Below are 24,659 nucleotides of genomic sequence, written 5' to 3'. Positions count from 1 at the left end.
TAGGACTTAAAAATTTGGGGGGGACACAGTTGAACCCCATAGCATTCCATATGATTGATAAATATTTGGATGTTATCTCTGCCTGTTTGTGCAAAGAGGCAAATCCTTCTCTTATCTAAGAGCAGCCTGAAAGAGTATGGAGAAGGTCAATAATAGATATTTAGGTGCCTAGTGCTGTGCAAAGACAAAAGCATACATTATCCCATTTAAGCCCAGGGGCCATCTCAGAAACGCAGCTTTGATATCTGTGTCTCTCTCTATATTATTATCAATATAATTCATGCTAATTGTAGAGGCAATCAGACAGAATTGAATGTTACAAAGTAACAAGAAAATTCCCTCTTCACCCCCACCCCAATCCCACCTCCAGAGGAAGCCACTATTTAGAAGCACTTTGTGTATCTTTTAAAATATTTTCAATACGCCTACGGGCATACAGAATACATATTTTGTACACAACACTTTATCTTTTGCAACTGGCTTATTTTGTATTGCTTGTATGTTGTGTATTTTTTGAATGAGTGATGGAATAAACAAGTGAATGAATATTGGTTTCCCAAGTCTAGGTCACACAGCTTGTAAGAGCTTTAGGTTGGTTTGAAACCAAGACTTTCTGATGCCAAATCCTGTATTCTCCACCCTACTGTGGACAAGCGTGGGCTTTGGCTTCGAGATCCTAGGGAGTGGGTGTGTGGCAGATCCTATGAGCTTGGATGTCCCATCTTTTCAGAACTTACCAGGTAGAGCCATCTTCTCCCCTGATGGGGCCACAGTGACTCAAATGAGCTGAAGCCCAGGCTCCCCAGGTGTGAGCTGTCAATGGGGTGTTATCAACCCCATGGGGAAAACATTGATTCTTGAGGTGTCAAAGAGTATGTGTCAAATATAGATACGAATACAGTACATAAACAGATGTATAGCTTAGCTGTGATATTAAAGTCTCATATGGAGAGATTAGGAAAAAATATGTAAAAAGGCAACTGGAGAGGGAGTAATAAGGACAAAAATTTGAGAAACCCTGCTCCAGAGCCCCCCAAGAGTGAGGTGGCCCTGACCGGGTCTCCCCGGCTCCCTCACTGGGCTTTTGCAACCAATTCTGGAGCTCAGCCATCTGGGCTTGATTTCTGCCTCTCCCACATTCATCACATGAACTAGGAGAGTTTCTTCACTTCTCCCAGGACTCAGTTTTCTCATCTGTAAAACGGAGGCAATCTGGACAGAACAAGGAGACTGTAAGAATCCAGCATGGTAATCCAGTGAAGTGAGAGACCAGTGCCCAGCCCTTGGAATGTGCCCCGAGCCAGGTCCTCTTCATTCCTGGAGGCAAGAGGGGCCTTTGCTCTGCTTCTCTCCCTGGCCTCTTGGCATCGGGCAGCAATCAAATTATTGATGAGTGCAAACACATTCAAAGGCACAGAAGAGGGAAAGGGAAGTGACTTCTTGTTTTGAGACAGGCTCTCACTGTGTTGCCCAGGCTGGACTTTAGTGGCATGATCACGGCTAACTGCAGCCTCGACCTCCTGGTTTCAAGCCCTTCTCCTGTCTCAGTCTCCCAAGTAGCTGGGACCACAAGTGCATACCACCATGCTCAGCTATTTAAAAAAATGTCTGTAGATATGAGGTCTCTCTGTGTTGTCCAAGTTGGTCTCAGACTTCTGGGCCCAGGCAGTCCTCCCATCTCAGCCTCCCCAAGTGCTGAAATTATAGGTGTAAGCCACCATGGTTGGCTGGGAAGTGACATTTGGCGAGCAGCGAGTACTCAGAACAGGTGTGTGAGGTGGAAGAAAGCAGCTGGCCTGGTGAGGTTGTGAAGGGCTTCACATACCACATGCTGGCTGGGGGGTGGCCCCTAAATCCCAAGGCCCCCAAAGGCTGCTGTGTGGTTCTAGCTTGCTCCTATCAATTCTCAGGTACATCATAAGGCATTTGATACTAAAAATGAGCTGCTGAAGTTCGCCAAATATCTACTTTTTTAAAAAACAGAATAGTTCTGAGTTCTTTCTCTGACAGCCTCATTCTTACTCCACTGTAATTTCTGTGCTTTTCTGAGTTAGGAGAAGGATTCTGGCAAGTTCACACAACTTTGAACTGGACACGGAATATGTATAGAGTGCCTCCATCAGTAGTTGTGGTGATTGTGAATGTATGTGTGGCCTGAAAACTTTCATTTTGCTTTCTCTAAAATCTACAGCCACCTCGGGGTAAGAATGACCCATGTGGCAACCACCTCACAGCCACTAGCTTCCAACAAGCACCAGTGGAGTGGAGTTCAGTGCTGGGGACTGCAGGAGGCATTTACAGGATTCCTTCATTTTCTCCCCAAACCCTGTGAGACAGGTGTCATTGCTGTCCCCATTCACAGATGAGAAATGGAGACACAGAGAAGTCTAGTAACTTGCCCAAGATCACACTGCAAGTCAGTGACACAGCCAGGATTTGGACCCCAGCATTCTCATTCAAGAGCCTGCAGCTGCAACACCCAGCCTGGCTGGCATGTGCTAGATGTCCTTGTCAGGAAGATCATCCTGGAAGGAGGGGTCTTAGAATAGGAGTTTGGAGCTCAAAAGGGTTGAAAAGGGGAGCTGTAGTTTCCATTCCTGGCAAGCAGAGACCCAAGGGGCTTGGCGAGTGAGAGCAGGACACAGGAGTGGCTCTGTAGCCTGGGAGGGAACCAGGTCCCAGCCCCAGTAGGCCTCAAGTGCACAGAGCACAGGCGGCCGCCCAGAACCACCCACCCTGCCTTCTGTGCACATGGCCTGTGTTGGCACTGTATGCTACTGGGTCTTGGCCCTTATCCTCTCTGCAATGTCTTGGCCCTTATCCTCCCTGCAAAGGGAAGATTAGAGGAAGAAGGAGGAGAGATAGAATTTCCATAGGGATAAGGCGAAGTACATATTTTTAGAGGGACACAGATGGGTTGGTGGGCGGAGGAAGGTGCAGGGAGAAGCGTTATGCAGCGTTCGCGGAAGGGCCGAGTACGGGTAAGCAGTCCACAAATCCAGCTGGCTGCTCTGATTTTAGACCTTACTAGCTCAGCGATCCCTGGCAGGTCTGTTAAGGGGGTTCTGGGATATGGGGAGAAAGACGTCTGTGCTGTATGATTCCTGGCAGGATCCAGTGACATGAGGCCATGGCCATGCATGTGCTTTGGAGGCATAAGGTGGAAGCTGTATTTATGATCGCTGACCCATAAGGCATGTCCTTAAGGAGGGGCAGAGCAGTAGGAGATGGAATCAGTGCTGCCTGTGTTCAGATCTCAGCTCCTCCCCTTGCCTCAGAGGCAGGTGGCTTAGCATTTCTGAGCCTCAGTTTCCCCATTTGTAAAAGCGTGATGATGTTTGGGTCCGATGTGAGCAGTGAGTGAGTTAATGCATGTGAAATGCAAAGCTCTTAGAAGTCTGGTATGTAAGAAGTGCCCGGTCAGCATCAGCTACTTTATACTGGAGCATGCTTCCATGAATCCAACACATTTGTGAATACATGTTTCACAGATTGTAGGGCATCAACACTTTTTGGTTAAAGGATCAATGGAGAGTGATTCTCTAGGACGTCCTTGGTTCATTATTTAGCAGCAAACCTCCTGTGTGTCTGGCACAGCATTGGAGACACACAAGGAGGCTCTCTTCTCCTAGGCTGGAAATATAAAGAATGACAAGGCATAGACTCTGCCTTTGGGTTACTCATGGTGAGGAAGAGAGCCAGGTAAAGACACAGCAGCCAACGGGAATGTGCCCTGAGTGGGGGAGTGTGGTGGGCAGAGGAAGAGACTGACACAGTCTGGGGAATTGAAGCTGTGAATTTTGGGCTTAATAGAAATTTGTCTGATCCTGAAAGGGAGTAGCCAGGAACATTCTTGAGCTTTCTTGTTTTTACTCTACTGGGATCCTATTTGTTAAATGTGTTCGCCAAAACTATGAATGTGCACAATATCTCTGTGAAGTTAGAGAGAATTAGACTTGGAAACCTCAGTCCTGGAATCTGGAGTGAATGGACCTTCCATTTTGTAGCTGCATGACTCTGCACAGGCCGTTTTTCTTCTCTGTGCCTCAGTATCTACCTATTTTAAATGAGAGTATAATGATCTTCTCAGTCGGGGAGTCCAAGGAGATAAGGGCATGGACATGCTCCCTAAGCTGAGACCAGCACTGTGGCAGTGTGAGCAATTGCGTGTAAGCTGGGTTGTGTTAGATGGTTTGCTTGTTCTTCAGCATAGCAACTGAATGGAAGGATGAATAGATGAATAAGTGAATGTGGTCATAATTATTTACTGTGCCTCAGCTGTGGGCACCACTCACCAGGCTAGACTTTTTCATGCCCACGGACTCATTTAATTTCACAACAATATTATGAATTAAATATTACAGTTCCTTTTAGAAGTTGAGAAACATCCTCTGAATATGAAGTGGTTGACTGAGAGCCACACTGGCTAGAGTAACAGATTCTGTATAAAACCAAGTCCTGTGCATCAGTCTATCTCTTTGTTCCACGTCCTGCTCTTTGATGCCCTGGCAGGATGATTATCCCTGTTTCTTCCACCAGGGCAAGAATGGATCACCGGGATCTCCAGGAGAGCCTGGCCCTTCAGGAACCCCCGTGAGTTCTCTTTGGCTGCTATGTGATGGCATTGGGGTGAGCTTTGAAAGGGCTTGTGGCTCACATTACAGATTGTCCAGCCTCTGTCCCTAGAAGCGTCAGTGGGGAAATACGGGTTTGAGTGGTAGAAATAAGTTGGAGGTAAGAAGCTCCATGGGGCCCTTTTTTAAGGTTTAAAGTACATATGATCATACTCTTGGCTCTTTGTTGACTATAACCTTAGGCATCTATGGTCTACATCCATAGGCACCCAAACAAATATTTTTTAAAAAAATGTTTAACGAGGTTGTAGGGTAGAAGTTTGATGTTTCCAGAGGGTGTGAGGACAAGGTCAGATCGAGCAACCCTTACCACCTCGAATGACAAAGTGTGCAGCATGGAAATGGAGGTAGGGACGGAGGTGGGAGACCAAAAGGATCAACAGGTAGGTAGCAGAGAGAGCTCAATGGGCAGGTAATAGAGAGAGGGTGCGTACCAATTGGCAGAGTCCTGGTCAGCTAGATAGCAAATACAAGATTTGGGGTTCAGTCCTGGTAGGTGGGGAGACATGGTGGGGAAGATGGTTCCTTAATGGGTTCTAGGATTGGATGAGAAAAGCTCTGGCCACTAGTCTCCTTCCAATCTAGTCGTCTTGTATTTTTAGTTGCTAAAATTGGCCGCCTGACTCAGAAGGCCACCTGCAAGGTGTGAGTCAAATGTCAATAGTATTGGACAATGGGCTGACCAGGCCTTGGTACTTCGGATACTGCAGTGACCAGTGCATCTCAGTTTGTGAGGAACTTTCCCAGTTGGAAAATCCTGCATCCTGGGAAACCTACTGGTTCCAGGCAAACTGGGCATTTGATTACCCTAGCAGAGACCCTCTTCTTGTTGGACTAGGGACAGCTATGCAAAAGGAATCCAACTTCCTAGCAAACATAGTGACCTCCCTCAGGGGCTATGGTGTGAGACCTGTTGCTGCTGGTGAGACAGAACAGAGGAGGTGGGGTTGGGTCATGAAACTGGACCCATCACCTCCCCTGGTGCAGAGTTGATCCTGGAAGTACTGACCCATGCATGATGGCTCCCCAGAAAAGTTGAAGCTGAAAGATTCCCGAAGTCCTTTCCCAAAATATGATTCTACCAAGTGAGCTTTGGCCACCTCATGGGCAGTGGTATGCCATCTCACTAGAGCACTCCTTGGAGAGCTCCGCACATCTCAGGGTCTTTGTTAAATACCTGTCCCAGTTTGTTTTAGTTGCTTCGAACGGAAAGACCCTCGGCTGTCTACAGGGAGACTTCTCATCTTCTTCCCCTCCTATGACAGCACTACCAGGAGTCCCAAGACCCTGTGTCTTTTTCTAACCCATGCCCCTCCATCATGGGAGGATTTGTGTGTTGAGTGGATGTCTCAGGCCTTTTGATTTCAGAGTGGTCACAAGGTTTCCGAATCTGCTTGAGTTGGTACATGACCTTGAGGAATTAATTCTCAGTTTTCTCTTTGCAGGGCCAGAAAGGAAGCAAAGGGGAAAATGGCAGCCCAGGACTTCCTGGCTTCCTGGGTCCCCGTGGGCCTCCGGTAAGCAGAGAACCCCAATGGAACCCAAGATACCTGGCTCCAGGTTGTAACGTTCACGTGCAGTACCTTCCCTGCCACCTCCTATGTCTTCAGTTCTGTCTGCTCAGGCCATGGTGACCTGGTGTGGAGTCAAAGTTGCATCACAGTTTATGAGACAGTGGAGTGCCCCGAGGTCACACCTGCATGGGAATCTCAGTGCCATCACTCCTTAATCACGAGATCTTAGGAAAGTGTTGTAACCTCTTATGCTTTAGCTGTCTCATTATTCAAATGAGGATAATGACAGCATCTACTTCTGAGGATTAAATGAAATCATTCATATAAAGGGATCAGCAATGGTTCCTGACCATTGCAGGTGCTCAGTAAATACAAACCATTGTAATAATGCATGTGGTGGGACAATGGTGTTGATCAGGATCCTAGAACTTGAAGGATGCTTGGAAATAATTGTAAAGGTGAGCAAGTTTGAGCCATTGGGTCAGAACACGTAGGTGATTTACTCAAAGCCACGTGGTAGGTTTGCGCTCCAGCTCATCCTTGAGTCAAGGTCTCTTGATGGCTTAAGTTAGGGGGAAGCTGTAAGGTAATCTTTGCCAAGTTTCTGGACAGAGAGATGCTAAGGGATTCAAACATTTCCAAGTGGAGCCCTCTGGTGTCATTTGCATATTGCAGTCCACTGCTTGGACTGCTGACCTGATGAATGAGGCTTGCATGCAACATGCCAGAGTAGAGAGCTTGCCCATGTTCTTGTACATTCTCTCCAATTGAATTCTGACCCCTCTGCATGCCCCACTGCCAGCCAAGCCCAGCCTGTTGGAGGTGGTAGCCCCTCTTACCCTTTTCTACCATGCTGCCCAGGCTTTGCATGGTCCCATTCACTGATTTTTACATGGGCCTATGCACTCCCTTGCTAAAGGTCAAGTCTCCTTCTCCATGCCCTTGTTAATAATGTGCTGCCACTGAGCAGCCAGGCACCCACTCCTATGGATGCCCTGCAGCAATTGCTCCTGAGTCATGATAAGAATGGGGTGCTTGTCCAGCCCTCACTACATGCCTGCTGCTGCCCAGTGTGCTTTAGGAGAACTAACACATTGATACCTCACAGTAATCCTTGAGGCAGGTGCAACCACTGTTCTCATTTTACAGATGAAGACACTGAGGCACAGAGAGCTTATGGAAGTTGTAGGAAGGTTGTTTTAGGTCACAGAGCCAAACAGTGGAGGAGCCAAGAATTGAACCTGGAGCCCCGTGTCTTATTGGCTTCTTGTTTCATACATTGTGAGCCTGCTTCTGAGAGAGGCCTCCTGACCACAACAGGACTATTTGTAAAACTGATACCCTGGAGGCCCTCCTGGTGGAGTCATACCCATCCCATTGACAAGGAGCTCTTAACCTGTGGCTCTTCTTCCTAACCTGGGGCGATTTTTGGCTTTCCCCTGCACAGGCTGGCCAGAGAGCCTGTCTGGGATGTCCTTGGCCAGATAGATCATCGATTGTTGTCTTTGCTGGAACATGACTTGAGTGGAAATGCCAGTTTTAAAGACAGTCTTAGTACTGACATTGGGCTGATGCTGCAGAGCCACTGATATTCTGTTCTGTTTTCCAGGGAGAACCAGGAGAGAAAGGAGTCCCAGGCAAGGAGGCAAGTATCACATGCCCACTCACCCCTTGGCAACCCTTTCCCATGGATGGGCAGTCTATGCAGGCTCAGGCCCTCGGCTTAGAAGGGCCCACACTTGCCTTAACACTGGCTACCTTCACTGTTTTGAAATCCTTAATGCCTTTTGAACAACTGGCTCATGTTTTAATTTTGCCAGGAGCCCCACAGATTATGTAGCCAGTGCAGGGGCCTCATCTTGATATGTCTGTTTCATTTGTTTATCCCTCAGCATCCAAGCTATTAACAAATCCTGTCAACTCTGACTTCAAACTACCTGTTGGTTTTGTCCAGTTCTCTCTGTCTCTGCCCCTGGGACTCTAATCTAATCTGTCACCTGCTCTCACTTGAACACTGCAGTGATCCCCTTATGGATCTCCCTTTGTCCAGTCTTGCCCCTTCACAGTCTTTCACCCGGCAGGCAGAGGGTCTGCAGAGCATAAGCATATGGAGACACTGCAGTACAACCTGCAGCTCAGCCCTCCCCCTGCTCTCTCCGTGGAATCAGGCTGCCGCAGTCCCACCACTCCCCTCCTTCTCTAAGCTCCAGTCACTGGCCTCTTAGCTCCTGAGACACGCCAAGTTCTTTTCCAAGGGCCCACTTTTCCCATGCTTATTCCTACTCACCCTGAGGTCTCAGCTGAAATGTTCCTTTTGCCGACTTTCCTTGACACTGAAGCAAAGCAGACCCCCCACGATGCTTGGTTTTAGCACCCTGCTCTGTTCTGCTGTAGCCCAGGAGACCAGCACAGACTAGATACCAAAAATATTTGATGAGAGATGAACAGAAGAATGATTGAATGTAGAGAAAGTAGGTCTATGGAAATTAGCTTCTCCGTTTCAAAGCCTGCATCCTCCCACTTGAATGAGGAAGATGCATTTTTACTCTGTGCCTTTGGGTCACGTTCTTAACTGCGAGGAGGTGGTCACTGGCTTGAAGCTGAATCGGATAGCTTCATGCTTGGAAAGTGTTTGCTCCTCACCCCAGCCACAGGGTGCCACTCACTGGGTGTATCATCCACTCATTGCCCAATCACTGTTTCCTCTGCTGTCTGGATTGAGGTAAAGAGGAAATACCTGCAGCTCCCATTTCTGAGTGTGCATCGGCCCCGTGTGCTTGTACTTGGGCTGCTGCTTAAATGAATTCTCTCTGCATTTCTCAAATAAATTCTAGGCTAAGCAGGCATCGTAGGTCTTCGAGATCTGATCTAGCTCTCCCCTTAGAATGGGAGCCTCCTGCTTCCCCATGCCCAATATGTCTCCATCTTCTCCCATCCAAGGCTTTGTCCTCACTCTTCCACCCATGTGGATTGCCTTTCCTGCCACTTTTTGTTGTTCAGTTTTATCCAACTTTCAAGGATCCGTGCTTCCCAACTTACAGATTCACCCAGGAATACCGAGGCAGTTTTTGATAATTATGTTACAGAAATTAAATCAGTCTGCCTTGTGTTAGAATCAATTCATGCCCACCTCCACCTCGTGGACAGGCTGTGAACTCTGTGAGAATGAGGATCATGTCTTATCCCTGTCCTCTGCGTAGGTCTCAGAGCTGAACATGGCACCTGCATGAAAGCGATGTAGTGAATGTTTCTGGGGCTGAAATGGCCAGGCTCAGAGGAGGTCAAGAGTCCTCTCTTTGACTTTCTTCTCTTCAATCTATCAACCAAGTCTATCAACCAAGAGATGGGACAAGAGCCCCTGGGCTGAATTTCCTTTCCCAATATCAAGCTCTGCTTTCCAGATGTGTGCTGTCTAAGAGGCAGGCAGACAAGCATACCTTGGTCATCATATCTGGGGAGAAAGACAGGTGTCAGCTGGCAGGAAAGTAACCCATGCATGAGAATGGACACTGGCCAGAGGGATTAGCCAATGCTTTACAGAGGAGATGGCAGAGGAGCTGGGGGCAAAGGGGCAGGAAAGAGACATTCCAGGTGGAGACTGTGACAGAAGCAGTGGGCACTGTGGGCTGTGTCCCTTGTTCCCTGATATGACTGCCCTCCAGGAGGGGGTGGGGACTGTGGGAACATAGAAGAGGGCCACTTCTCTAAGTGCTGGGTGGTCAGGGGGCTTCCTGAAGAGGAGACCTGCAGGCCAGGTGGGAAGTAGGTGTCTGGACAGGGAGGTGGGGAGCATGCTGCAGGCACAGGGAAGACAAGGAACAGAGGCCATGAGATGGCAGAACTGTCTGTCCCTTGCACTAGAGCCATCCAGGGCAGTGACAGCCTGTTGAAGACAATTGGTGCAGGGCCTCCTGGGCATGTTAAAGGGAGTGGGGTTTATCCCACAAGAGGTAGGGGAGGAATCTGGAGGGGCCAACCAGGGGCTGCTGCCATCAGTCAAAGGTGGATAGTGCCAGGAGGAAAGGAAAGAAGACGCAGTGTGCCACCCCCACATAAATCAGAGGGCATAAATCAGAAAGGAGCCCTCGGGGGACCTTATCTCTTGAGGATCCCTTGTCCTCAGCATGCAGGACTGTGAACAATATCCAGCGAGGCAAGGACGCCAGTGCAGAGGGTCTGGGGCAATGACTGTCCTTGCTTTCTCCTTGCAGGGGGTCCCTGGGAAGCCTGGAGAGCCTGGATTCAAAGGAGAAAGGGTGAGTGGAGAGAGCACGGGCACCTTGAACACGCCAAACGTGACCTTTGCACAGTGGCCACGGGATGTTGAGCCTGGCCTTTGTCCAAAGCACTTAGTAAACACCCGCCTGGATCACGCCACCTGTCGTGATTTTGTTCACTTTTTCCTGGATGATCACCAGCCCCACAAAGGGAGGTTCTTTTCCTCCCGGAATTGTTTGTACTTGATGTTATTATTATTTTTTTCCTTTTTTCCTTTCTGGTTATTAGTTTAAGGACTAAAATCATCACAATTAGAGATTCAAAGGCAAGCCTTGGGAGACATTGACAGATTTCTTTCTCCCCATGTGCGAATGCCCGCCGAGATGGGCTCGGCTCCCGAAGTGCCAATTTGCCAGGAGCCAAATTTGTCGCTGGAGGTGACAAGGGAACAGATTTTCCCATAATGAATTGCCTTGGCATTATACTCAGAAAGCCTTTCTTTACATTTCATTTCTCCAAAAAACAACAGGGGAAAAGACTTCTTTTTTCTTCTTTTTCTCTCTTTTTTTGCTGAAGAGCCTGTGGAAGGCGGACGCGTTCTCACACTCACGACTGCTGCTCCCTTTGGAGGCTTTCTGTGTCTCGTTTGCCCACAATCCTGCGTTTGGTCAGCCTCACGCTGTCACACTGTTGCACGACAGGGACACGGACGTCCCAGGCACCCCCAGCCCACCCCCGCTTGTTTTCCATGGTCCCGAAAAGAATTTATCTCGGCTTTCTTCGCAAGTGGGGTGGGTGGGGAGCCGGCTGGCTTCTCCCACAGCCAGAGGAGTGAGAAAAGTGGGGGCAGAGTCTCAGGGATTCTCCCCCTTGGATCTTCCTCCTGTCTCCTTCCCATGACTTTGATTCCTCTATCCCGTGGCTGTTGGTTCCTGAGCCATGGAGCCAGGGACATGAGGGACATGTGGCTGAGAAGGCATTGACGTTCCCCCCTGCCCCTCCGAGAATGCGACTCAGGCGCCCGTGGGAGCTATTGGCGTAGGATATAGGCTTGAATTTTGGTTGAGAGCCAAGGAACTCAGACCACCAATGGCATCTCTTCTTTAATACCTAATCAATACGCGGAGAGCTTGCCTTTTGCCTGTTAAGTGCTTTCATGGCACATTGCCAGGGAGCCATTAGACTACCCTTTTCTTTGTACTCTGGGAACATTTGAAATATGGGACAAGTGCTGTCACCACAAAGTGATTGTGAGACATTTAATGAATAGAAAATGCTGTACCACACATGAGATAGGGCCTTGGCATCCAGGTGTACAAATACCAGGACTTTACTAGACCCCTGAATTCAAGATCACTGACAGAGATTGCAACGTCCTGTGAAATGCATCACACCTGGAAAACTGAAGTGACTTCTTTGGATCTGCTCAATTGTTATTTTTGAATTCATTGATTTTGGGTTATTGTTGAAATATTAAAAGCAATACAGGTACATTGTTCAACAGTGAAAACTGCAGGACAAGTGAATGCAACGAAAATTATGTGCCTCTTCTATCTCACCCCTTAGCCCCACCCGTCTCCAGGGTCTATCACAGTGCTTTTCCTTTTTATCTTTTCAGAGGGAGTCTATGCATACAGAATTGTGTGCGGTGTGTGTTATAAATGTGCATTTACCTTGTATTTAACCCCCTCCCCACTCTGAGCATATCATACGTTATCTATTGTCTCACTCCTTGCATTTTTCATTTAAGTGCCTATGTTAGAGATGGTGTGGTGACTGTACCGTTTTCCTTTTCTGTGGCTCTGGGTCATGTTGTCAGCCATGCCACACATTTACAGTTACCATATGGTGTCTCTTCTTTTTCTCCCTGAGCCTCCCTTTCTCTGCTACATCCCAGCAATGGAGTTCCATTATCTCCGAGGCCATTAATGTGGGTGCCATATTTTCAGACCAACCAACCATATGAACTTGCTGGTCAAACACACAGTAGCACATAAAGGCGGAGGACTGGACTGCCCTGGGCTTGCCATAGTTACCAAATCATTGGTCCAGCACTTCCAAGTCTGGGTCAGCTGTGGGGAGAGATGAGCCGTAGGCAGTGTTGGAAGCCATTGGATAATCCTCTGTGAACTCCCTAGAGCTGAGAGAAAGGAGAAGGAGATGACCTGGGAGGGAGTCACCTCTGTTGAGAGAGGACCACTGTCTCTAGAGAGCAAAACCAGGCCAGAAAGGGGTCAGCAGCTCCACCATCAGTCTCAGTTGCCAGGGCCAGCCTTCTCCAGGCAGCCCAAGGAGCTGTACTCTTGGGATTAAGAATAGGATTGGAATTCTGCAATCAACATTCTTATCCTGTTCTCTATAGACTAGCTGTGTGACCATGGGCTGGTGGCTTTCTGTCTCTGGGCCCTGCATGTTTTCTTTTTCTTTTTCCTTTCTTTTTTAAAAAACAGAGTCTCACTCTGTCACGCAGGCTGGAGTGCAGTGGCATGATCATAGCTCACTGTCGTCTCAAACTCCTGGCCTCAAGCGATCTTCCCACCTTGGCCTTCCAAGTAGCTGGGACTATAGGCAATTGCCACTGTGCCTGGCTAGTTTTTTAAAAAATTATTTTTGCTAATGATGGGGTCACAACATCTTGCCCAGGCTGCTCATGTTTTCATTTGTACAATCAGGATGGTGCATGTGATGGATTCTGGGGCTCTTGTTACCCCAAGCCACACATGGGCCACCCAGGGCCAAGGTCTCCCTTTCAGTGATCTAAGAGGCAGACTGAGGGAACCTCTTTTGCAGCCGCATGGGGTACAGTTTCCAGCCCTGAGACACACGCTAATATGCTTCTTGCCTCCTTAGGGAGATCCTGGGATCAAAGGTGACAAAGGACCTCCTGGTGGAAAGGGCCAGCCTGGGGACCCTGGAATCCCAGGCCACAAAGGCCACACAGGCCTGATGGGTCCCCAAGGACCACCTGGGGAGAACGGACCAGCTGGACCCCCAGGGCCTCCAGGCCAGCCGGGATTTCCAGGACTGAGGGTAAGGATGCTGGTACGGCTTTGGACTTGGGGCTCCTCGAGGCCTTAAAGGGAGCCAGGGAAGTGTGTGGACTTCAGAGGCAGTAGGCTACAGATCCCAGTCTTCCAGTGACTGAAGGTGTGACCTGGAGCAGGCTACCTTTCCTCTCTGAATCTGCCGTTCCTTGTCTGCAAAAAGGAAAAACAATCCTCTTCTGATTTATGATGATCAAGTTAAATAATGTGCCTAGCTTAAGAAATACTCAAAAATAGTCCCTCTTCTGTTCAACCCTCTTCCTCAGTGGTAATGAATCCTTAAGACTTCATTTCTTGGGCTGTAGAACTCTTCTGCCCAGGACCTTGTGCAAAAGGCAGTTGAGAAGACACCCAGTTCCCAGGGGTCTGAACTTCATTGTGGGATGGTTCACCATCCATTTTGATGCCTGGCTTTGCCACTCTTGTATCTGCCAACCTAGAGTACTCCTTCTTCCTCCTGCATCTCTCTTTTTCCAAAGCTGGGAATAAGGGCTTCTTTAGAGTGATGTTTTTTTCTTTCTTTAAACATCCTTTATCCTAGTGGCAGAACTTTCGTTTACACAATCTCGTGACACAGGCATACATGGGCTATAAAAAGATAGACGCAGAGCTCCCCTGGTGGAAGTCCATGTGACCACCCCTTCCTGCTCAGCAGCCCATATGGTCTTCTGGAGACCCTTGTATTTCTCAGAGCCCAGGTCTGGATGACCTCCATGTCCCTGCCACTTCTGATGCTCTGCAGTTGCGTCAGTTCCTGGTGGCTGTGGTCAGCCTGGGTTTCAGCTGCCCTGAAAGACGCCAGGCAGCCAGAGTCTGTCTCTTGGCCAAGTCAGTGGAGAGGCTGGAGCACTCAGCTGGCTTCCAAAGCCCTCTTGGAGCTTTGCCAAGTTCTGCCAGTCCTGCTGCTATGGGCAGTGATGAGAATTCTGGGACTAATAGAAAAGATTCTTGGTCAGAATAAAAGAATAAGGAAATGGAGTCTATCTCATTGCCAGGTATGGGGCTACAGAGATGAGCACAGTAAGACCCCTGCCCTTGAGGGGTAGACACTGCCCTTGAGCAGTCAGACAGAAAGGGACCAGCTCTGTACAGCTTGAGGACAACTCCTCTAGGTTCTTCTAAGAATCACAGGCCACTGTGTGAGCTTGGAGACAACACTTGCTCCTCTGGTTGGCAAACTCATCAGCTTCTGTGGACCAAGCACCAGAACTTGGTGAGAAAGTTGTTTAGAGCCACAGTGGACCTAAGCAGGGAAAACCAGACCGCAGGAACCAGAGTGGCCAAGTAGCCAGGCAGAGGAAATCCACACGAGTTCACATAGAAGGCAGCCTGTGGGCTATGTCCGAAAAGTGGACACAACTTTGGCAGGGAGAGATTAGGGGCCAGATCGCCCAGGTCCAGTGCTAAGAAGGGAGTATGAGTGGAATTAATGGGCACGGTGGCTTGATCAGGAAGGAAATCCAGTGAATAAGCTGGAAGGATATGGAAGGAACGACAGCAGTGGCTCGGAGAGCCCAGAGTCCGGGTTGCTGTGTAAAATGGGATGCTGCTGCCTGCATAACAGAAGGGAGGAAGGGATTTGAGACATGGAAAAGATTGGGTTAGGAACATGTGCTTCCCTGTGTGGGTATATACCACCTACGAACTTCCTGGCTTCCTGCGTCCTCGGGTTCTTAGGTGGCAGAAGTTACTGGGAAGATGAATGACTCCACCTTCCCTCCCTCCTAGGGGGAGTCTCCATCCATGGAAACCCTGCGTCGGCTTATTCAAGAAGAGCTGGGGAAGCAGCTCGAAAGTGAGTATCTGGACTGTGTTACGGTCTTGCAGAGAAGAGCCCAGGAAGCAGTCCTTTCATTCAGACTTGAATGCTTTTGCATCCTGGAGTAAGAAAAGCACTTGACTGGCTGCTCAAGTGTAGACTAACAGGGTTGAGGAACACCCTGAAGACTGTCTGTCCTTTATCTGACACATACGTTCTCTAGGACTAGTCCTTCAGCTTTCCCTTGATTACCTCTAGTGAAGGAGAGCTCACTGTCTACAAAAACAGCTCTGCTATGATCAATCATTTATTCTGTGCATTGAGCCACTTATCTAGTCTGTAAAGAATTTTGGTTATTTACTGCTATGAACCTCATGAAACTCACAGTCCAGAGGAGGAAGTAGATAAACAAATAGACAAGATGATTTTAGTAAAGTCAATAAAAGTTCTTAAATTTTATTTTTCACAGCAGGCATTAAAAGAGGACAGATGAACATACCTGAGATAGTTCAGAGGCCAGGGAGTGGATTAATGAAGGCGTCCTAGAGGAGGGGCCATGTGAGCTGCAAGTTGAAAGATGAAATGTAACCCCAGGTCTATGGAACAACATGTGTGAAGGCCCTGAGTGGGGCAGGCAGGCCTAGTGCTTTCAAGGAACTAAAATCCTTTCAGTCCTGTTGCATTGACTCATTGTTACGTCCCCAGGTCTAGCATGTGCCTGTGCGTAGCAGATGCTTAGGGAGGGAGGAAAGTAGGAGGATGGTAGTAATCATGCCAGCATGTTGGCATTTGCCAAGATCAGGTGAAGTTCTCAGCACTTGCAAGTGTTAACCCAGAGAAGCCTCCAAACAATCTCATGAGGCTCACGTAATTATTCTAAGAATTGTTAGAAGCAGAATTATTAGGGGCTAAGTAACTTAAGGTTGATGAGCTGGGAAGATCTGGCCAGGATTTGCACCCGGGCAGCCTCACTGAAGGTTCTGTGCTCTTCATCACCAAACTGTCTTGAACAACAGCCATTCCCATTCCCTCTGCAATGGGAAGTTAGAGGAGAAGAAAGTCACACAAGATCTTGTTGCAGCGAAGAAGAGAAATCCATAACTACTTTCCAGGCGCACAAGGACAAAAGGGGAGGGCACGTTTATTTACATGATCATGTCTCAGTTATTTTGCACCTCCCATTGCGAGATTCTGTGCTGGGAGCAAGGACACAGCTGTAAACAAGACGGCCCTCCTTCCTGTCCTCTTGGAGTGTCCAGAGGAACACGGTCCATTTCCATACAGGAAAAAAAACATGGTCTTTTTCCTGTATGGAAATGAGGGCAAAGGACTGTTTTCTGGAGCACACATCAATGAGTGCGTGCTGGGTGGGAGAAGGAGGTGATGAGAGGAGGGAAATAAGGACCAGATTGGTGGGTACCATGGGTAGGTGGTGTTCTGAGGTCTCATGTGTGTAGATCTCTGAGTTCTACCTTCTGAATGTTGGATTCATCAGTGACAGAAATGGCCTTTGCTTTTGGGGGATCTCTAGCCCAAGAGCAGAGACAAGACCCCTTTCAAATTGGGTTGGGTAGAGAATCTGCTGGGCTAAGTCGTTTCTCTCAAACAGGCCTTTGAGGAAAGAGTATCCACTCCACTTTAAAGATGACAGAATCAAGGCTCAGAAAAGTTGAGCAGTTTGTCAGGTTGCAGAAGTGGACCACCTGTCCTCCTGCCGCCTTGTGAGAGGAGAGTAGAAGGGAGGTACTCTGGGAAGTGATCAGCCAGGCAGTCAGAAGAGCCTGACTCTGCCTTGGTTTTCCTGTCAAACGCCGGGGGCCTTGGGTAGCCTCCCAGCCTCTGGTCTTGGTCACACTGTCTGCAAAATAGCAGTTTGGGCCTGATTACCTATGACTGCATGGCAAACAAAGACTGCCCTTGGTGGCCACCAGATGGGCATATATCCCTGTCCCATTGAAAGGCTGCCAGACCAGCACTGGACCTCTGGGTCTTTAAATCAGCTCTGTCATATTAACATTTTAGATGTATAGGATCTCCAATGACCATCGTGTCCCGCTCTTTAGCTTATAGATGAGGAATTTGACATTGGAGAGGAAAAGTGACCAACATAGCTTTGTGTAAGCCACTCATCTCCTCCATCCCAGCGTCAGTTTCCCCAACTGACCACTGCAATTGCTACTACTGCTACTGCTGTCCGTGCTACTATGGCTTCCATTGTTCTGCCCCTGGGGTAGCAGCCAGCATCTCCTGAGCACTTAGCAAGTGCCAGGCACTATTTCACGTATATCATCTCACGTACTCCATCCTCATTCCAGCCCAGTGGGGTAGGTGCTAGTTCGTTGTCTCCATTGCATAGAAAGGGACACCAAGGCTGAGAATGGTCAAGTAGCTTGCTCGAGGCCACCTGGCTGGCCGTGGCAGTCCTGGGATCCCAGCCTAGGCAGACCTGCTCCAGGGTCAGTGATGGTCACTACTGATTAAGTCACCCCATGGCCAGCCACAATCAGAAGGTGCCCATACAAATGCTGCATATATGCCAAGTGACGTGTCATCGATATTGTTTCTGCAGCTATTATTGGCCCCTTGGTTCTGAGTTGGCAGTGAGTAGCCGTCCTGTCCTATGTCCACTATCCATTCTTCATGAAATGCCTCTCTTCTTCCTACTCCACAGCCAAACTCGCCTACCTCCTGGCCCAGATGCCCCCAGCGCACATGAAGGCATCTCAAGGCAGACCCGGGCCCCCAGGGCCCCCTGGAAAAGATGGGCTTCCAGGTCGGGCCGGCCCCATGGGGGAGCCAGGTCGTCCTGGGCAGGGTGGTCTGGAAGGACCCTCTGGACCCATAGGTCCAAAAGGTGAGTGAAGACCTGGAGGAGATGTGCTCCATGTACTTCTGGAAGGTAGAGAAGGAACACGGCTGGGAGGTGGCACTGCATGCATTATTCATGCCACTCTCACTGCCTGTAGCTTGGTAACACCCAGAGTTTTGGCATCATATAATTTTATCATATGCATAAGAGGCTTTCATATTTGACATTTCTACAAAATTATGCTTCTGCTAGGAAGATTGAATCAGTTCCCTCCTACTTTCTTGTTCTCTCTCCATCTCCGCTGCTCAAGTTTCAGGGAGGTAAACAACATGCCTCCTTCTTCCCCTACCGAGTTTAGCACTGAGGAATCAGACATTTCATCTCAATGGAGATTAAATGCCAGCCTTAAAATTGGAACAAAACAGCTGTTAACTGCCCAGGTCTCAAGGCAGTGACTTATCAGGACATCAGAGCTCCAGCCAACAGAAGGTCTCTCTTTCAGAGGGTGGAGGCTGTACCATTTAACTCATCACACAGTGGCAAACAGGTCAGAACACTTACTCTCTCTGCAGGAAGACAGATGTGAGAGAGAGAGGGGAAGGATTAAAAAATAAATTTAAAAATATTATTTTTTTAACAAATAAAAGTGTGTTTTTTTGTTTTGTTTTTTTTTAAATTTACTTCAAGTTCTGGGATACATGTGCTGAATGTGAAGGTTTGATACATAGGTATATATGTGCCATGGTGGTTTGCTGCACCTATCAAACCGTCACCTAGGTTTAAAGCCCCGCATGCCTTAGGTATTTGTCCTAATGCTCTCCCTCCCCTTGACCCCCACCCCTCAACAGGCCCCGGTGTGTGATGTTTCCCTCCCTGTGTCCAAGTGTTCTCATTGTTCAGCTCCCACTTATGAGTGAGAACATGTGGTGTTTGGTTTTCTGTTCCTGTGTTAGTTTGCTGAGCATGATGGTTTCCAGCTTCATCCATGTTCCTGCAACAGATCTGAACTCAATTCTTTTTAATGGCTTCATAGTATTCCTTGGTGTCTATGTGCCACATTTTCTTAATCCGGTCTATCATTGATGGGCATTTGGGTTGGTTCCAAGTCTTTGCTATGGTAAATAGTGCTGCAATAAACATATGTGTGCATGTGTCTTTATAGTAGAATGATTTATAAAAGGTTGTTTAAAAAATATTTGATCTACTTTTTAAAGCTTGCCTGCTTTCAAATAGCTTATACAATTAATAATTTTTGAATAAGGCAATTTCAAATAAAGATAAAAGACAGGAGACCAGCCCATAATTCACTCCTGTGCGATTAGGAGTAAGTGTGGGGCAGGGAAAAGAGCATGTGGTGTCATTTTAGCTGCTCTGGAGTGACTTGTTGGAGTTAGGGAGACGGATGCCTCTAACATTGTCCTCTTTTGATCTCCCATTTTCTTACTAATTCTTAATTTGTGTATCCATTTCCTATAATGTTTCTCCTACTTGAAAGGCTTTTTGTTAAATTTGTATATTCTAGTCCTACTCATATGATTTCATAAAACAAAATATATAAAATAAATGTCAACAAGAAAGCCTAAAGCATAGAGAACATCAGATTGTGGCAGAATACTCACCAAACATAATTATTATAACAATAAAAGTGAATGGTCTGAAGTCCCTGTGAACCAGCAGAATTTCAATTGGGGTTACAAAAGAAAATACATTGCATGCAGCAGATATTCTGGAAACAATATGGCAAAACAAGTGATTGATTTAAAAAACAAGGGTGAGAGACAGTTTACTCCCATCTCCACCATCTTCATTCAAATATGATCTCAAGTGTCCTCCCAGGGGAAATGGATCACTCTGTCTCCTCTGCGTGCGTGGAGTGGTTTTTAAAATTCCTATGATGGTACTTATCGCACATTCTGTTTCATACTAGAATGTTCTTCGTGCCCTATTTTATTTCTCTTATTAAAGTTCAAGCTTCTTGAGAGTAGAGCTGTGTCTTACTTATCACTGCACATGCCTATGTGAGTGTTGAATTTGTTTATATATCATCCCGTTTCTTCCTGATAAAAGTTCAGGTACAATGCTTGGAAATACAGGAAGCATGGGCATATAAGAGGGGATGCATGTGGACTTCTGTGTGTATGGCATATGAGAGAGAGTGTGTAGGTGTGTACATTTGTCTGAATGAGTCAGTATGTGTATATGAGTGTATGTATACAGTTGTCAATATGGTTTGAATATATATATATGTCTGTATGGAATTGGGTAGATGTGTGCTTGAGCAAATGTTCATATGTAAATATGCGTTTTTAGGAGGGAGTGTTTGTTTGTTTTGGTGATTCCATGTGCATATTTCTGAATGTGACTGTGTGCTGAAGTGTGTGTGTGTGAATGAGTATGTGAATGGGAATTGGGGGTACTGTGTGGCATGAGGGTATGTACACAGGGTGATTTAGACTGGAACACTGCAGCAGCCCAGTGTTGCACCTGGACATCCCGTTGCGGGATGTCCAGTTTCTGTTGTCCCCGGGGGTCTCCACCATCAAAAGTGCATGTTTTTCTTCCCAGGTGAGCGAGGAGCCAAAGGTGACCCAGGTGCACCTGGAGTTGGCCTCCGAGGCGAGATGGGACCCCCTGGCATCCCAGGTATGACTCATTCTGGAGGCTCAGGGGTAGGGTGTGAGCTACCTGGAGATGCAGCACTCCTGCCCGTGGCCCCCCAGGACTCAGCAGTGAGTGGAGAGGAGGGGTTAGGCTCTACAGATGAGGAGGAGACAGAGATCACTTACTTAGTTTCATTAAATATTTCTAAACTACGACCTTCTGGACTTACTAAGAAAACTATAGTGTATTCTATGAATTGTTGAAGTGTGTCCTATGAATTTAAAATTTCATGAAATGGTCCTAGAGAAAGCAAAACAAAACAAACAAAACAAAACAAAACAAAAACTGACTTGGGCTAAATCAGGAACTGCTGGGGACTATGTTTCTCTTTCAGACATTTCTGGTGCACATTCACTATGGTAAGTGCTGAGGACTCACATTTTAAAATGTGTCTATTTTGTTTAACCTAGCACTTTTGAAATTCACTTGAAAGAGGAGTCCTTTTTCTTTCACTGTGCAGTTGTTAATATCCCTTTAGCACTTCTCAGAATATGTTTTGGGAAATGCTCAGCCAGTGGTAGGATGGTTAAGCTGTCCCAGGGCTGAGGACGTTTCTGGGACCTGGGAATTTCAGCTTTAAAACGAAGACATGACTTGAGAAAACTGGGACAAGTTGGTCATGCTACCCAGTGGCCACGTTGGAAGATCTCTACAATGCAACAATAATCACGTTCCAAAATGAGGTGTATAGGTAGAAGGTAGAAGAAATTTGACTGTTGAGGCTTCTATGTTTTATTTAACTTTAATTTATATGTTTGCCTGAGGTCATATCTGAATATTGATCTTATAGAGAATTTCAATTTTAGTATTTATACCTTCATGATTTTCCAAATTTTCTAAAGTGGATATTTATTATTATTTTCCTTAGAGAAGATAATTAGAAATACATTGTAAATATTTATTTTTATGGCTCACCTATTTTCAAATAGCTTATAATATTAAGAGTAACATTTAAAACCAGGCAATTTCAAATCAAGAGTAAATGGCCGAACAGAAACCATTGAAAAGGAGGAAGTAACTGTACCAATGTGGAAGTGAGATAATTATCACATTTCAGTGGCTCTTAGCCCAAGGAATGAATAACACTGAGGCCTCCAAACTTGATCTAGGCAAGATTATAGATTAAATAGCTATTACCAAAGCATTAATAGAATTAATGAAATATCTACCGATCTTTTTAAGTGAAAAGTTTACTTTGTGTTTATTTTATATCAGATTTTCTGATAAGATGATTACTAAGACTTAAGAAGGGATGTCACTACTAGGGTTAAACGCAAGACTTAGCACTGACCTTCCAAGTTCCCAAAGCTAAGAAGAAAGATAGGTTGATTATATATGATGTTATGATGTTACTAAGTGAAGGGACAGAAGTTTGTCTATAGGCAGTATTTTCTGGATCTCAATTTTGGACTATTTTAAGTGTCACTTACTTGCATCCTAGATGTTGTCTTTGGCCATGATTTTGCAGAATAGCTTAATGTAATCCAAATATGTGGTTCAAATTTAATGTGTAGATAAAGCTGAGAAAATAGAGATTTGGGACAAGTTGGATGTTGAGTAATGGAATGTCACCAGGTGTCTCTAAGGTCATGTGAATTGGGGCTAAGGGTTAATGATTAGGACTTGGTGTCTACTCTCCATTCAGACACGTTCCCTAGACCCATGTAAGAACCCAGAAGGCCAGGTCTCTCATCTGACTCTCCAGTGGAAAACGTATACCCTACCTGGTCTCAATCTACCCTTGTTTCTTTCTCTCCAGTGGTACCTGGATTACTATCCCAGGTCCAATAGTTAAAACAACCCCTCCTTCTGCATATTGAGGTGCTCCTGCTACCTTGTGTTTATGTGGACCACTCTAGTTGCTCAGAGCTCCCAGACCTTGGGGATGTTCCATCTGAGGACGTTTCAGGTCCTGAGTTCATAGTGAATGGAAGCTGTGAGGTCAGGGCCCATCCCCTCCCAGAAGGATCTTGAACCACCTTCTGTTTCTTTTGCTCCTTGGGCCAGGTCAACCCGGGGAACCTGGCTATGCTAAAGATGGACTTCCTGGGATCCCTGGCCCTCAAGGGGAGACAGGACCAGCTGGACATCCTGGCCCCCCAGGACCCCCTGGTCCCCCAGGCCAGTGTGACCCTTCCCAGTGTGCCTACTTCGCCAGCCTTGCTGCCCGGCCAGGTAATGTGAAGGGCCCCTAGAGGACTCTGGAAAGCCGGAAGACTGCAGTGGATTTCTGAAACTTGAACTCGGAGCCCAGTGGGAAGCCAGAGGTCTTGAAAGACTTCAGCCATGTGTTCCTTTTTTTTCTTTCTTTTATTGTTTGCTTTTTGTTTTATTTTCTTGAGAGACCTCAAAATTATTAAATCCAACAGATGCTGCCGGTCGGTCAGATGATTATTAATATTATTCTTGTTGCTAATTATTATTATTATTTCATATGCTGATGCTTTGTGAGTTCTTTCCCACTCCTTTGAAGTTGGGAAAACTTGATTTGTGGGGCAGGAGATCGTTTCTTCATTCTTCTGACAGCCCCCGTCTGATGTGTAACTGCCCATTTTAAGGAAACTCTTGGTGCTACAAAACCCTGACCAGACACTTGACAAATTTACCTCTTTCTTCAAAAGAAAAACTTTAAGAAAATGAGTCAATGGGCTTCATTCTCAGTCATGTCCAGAGATCACCCAGGGAGAAATAATACAAACACTACCACTGTCCAGAGAGGGAAAAGAAGCAGGAAGAGAAAGAATTTGCAACCATGAGGAATGTTCCCACCTCCCGATGGGACGTGCATTTGGAGAACACAGAATCAGCCCTCAGGGTGCACTCCAGCCATCTCAGTGCTCCGAGCTCACAGAAATGAAATAATGTCTGTGGTTGGCAATGGCTTTGTGGGATCATATGTCTTGGCCAAAGATGGGAAAACCCATGTTGAAGAGGCAGCCCTTGAGAGTTGATTTGTCTTCTAAACTGTGGGTAAGGCCCCTTCAAGTTCCTCTTGTAGGTTTCAATTATATTAATTATAAAACAAGTGGATGTGGTGACCATCCACTTGTGTTCCCTAATGGTGGGCAGTTGGCCAGAGCACTGAGCAGAGCTGGGAAATTTGTATCTCCAGGGCTCTGTCTCTGAAATAAATGGCATCAAGTTCATGTGTGTATGTGACCTGCCCTGCGCGAACAGGTGCTCAATAAATCCAAGTTTCCTTCTCCTGAGTTCTTCTTGATGACTGATTTCTTATATTCAGCGCCCACCTGAATGTGAACTCCTCAAGCACTGGGATGTATCTTTTCTTTCCGAGAACCGTAGCACAGAGTCCACATGTTCAGCCCACCTGGTGAATGAATGAGGGAGTGAATGTGTGTGCCTGACTGAGCTAGTCCAGGGCCATTCATTAGCCTGCCCTTCATATGGAAGCAGACATTTAGATGTGCACATTTATGCAGGATCACAGTGAAGAGGGAGTGAAGCAAGTCAGAAAGTTTTAGCAGAACCTGTCCTGTTAAACTGCATCTAGAGGCCGAGTGATTCACCAGTGGTCTAAGAGATGTACTCTTCCTGCATTTGTTCTTGACTGACAGATTGACTGACTGACTGACTGATCGATCCATTGATCAGTTCATCCATCCATTCATTTGTCCATTCACCCAAGCTGTTAGCCACTTACAGACTAATGCAGCAGATGTTTATCAAGAACTTCCTTTTTGTGATTCCCTGTTCTGGATACCTCTAATTGATTTAGAAACCAGGAACATAAACATTTCAAGAAGTTTGATGTTTCCATGGGTAGAGAAGTATTATTGCGGTGATTTAAAAGTGAAATCTGATACCTGTTCCTTGTGTTCAGTCTGCTGGTGATTCTGGGGCTGGATGGGTGTCAGGGGTCCAAAAGAAGCCATTCCTGTCAGTGCAGAATAAGACTGTCTCCCTCTCAGTCTTTTTCACATTGACCATCTTAGTTGGTTCTCTCAACCATTAAAGATGCAGAGGTGTTACTCTAATACCCTTTTTCATTTGAAGAAACTA

The 24,659-nt window shown here is 46.8% G+C and overlaps 1 protein-coding gene across 1 annotated transcript in view; it reads left to right on the top strand.

Annotated features, from left to right (window-relative positions):
• COL22A1 (collagen type XXII alpha 1 chain) overlaps positions 1-23,848 on the top strand; it is a 326,761-nt gene extending 302,913 nt beyond the window's left edge. Inside the window, exons 56-64 of the mRNA XM_009213647.4 lie at positions 4,540-4,593; positions 6,080-6,151; positions 7,758-7,793; positions 10,360-10,404; positions 13,217-13,396; positions 15,139-15,205; positions 17,841-18,023; positions 20,544-20,621; positions 22,647-23,848. Of these exons, the coding sequence (XP_009211911.2) occupies positions 4,540-4,593; positions 6,080-6,151; positions 7,758-7,793; positions 10,360-10,404; positions 13,217-13,396; positions 15,139-15,205; positions 17,841-18,023; positions 20,544-20,621; positions 22,647-22,834 (903 nt within the window). The 3' untranslated portion in view covers positions 22,835-23,848. The remainder of the gene's footprint in view (positions 1-4,539; positions 4,594-6,079; positions 6,152-7,757; positions 7,794-10,359; positions 10,405-13,216; positions 13,397-15,138; positions 15,206-17,840; positions 18,024-20,543; positions 20,622-22,646) is intronic.
• The last annotated feature ends 811 nt before the right edge of the window (positions 23,849-24,659 follow it).

Source organism: Papio anubis, chromosome 8 (assembly GCF_008728515.1).
Source record: "Papio anubis isolate 15944 chromosome 8, Panubis1.0, whole genome shotgun sequence".
Classification (NCBI taxonomy): domain Eukaryota; kingdom Metazoa; phylum Chordata; class Mammalia; order Primates; family Cercopithecidae; genus Papio; species Papio anubis.
This window is presented reverse-complemented; position numbering and strand designations above follow the sequence as displayed.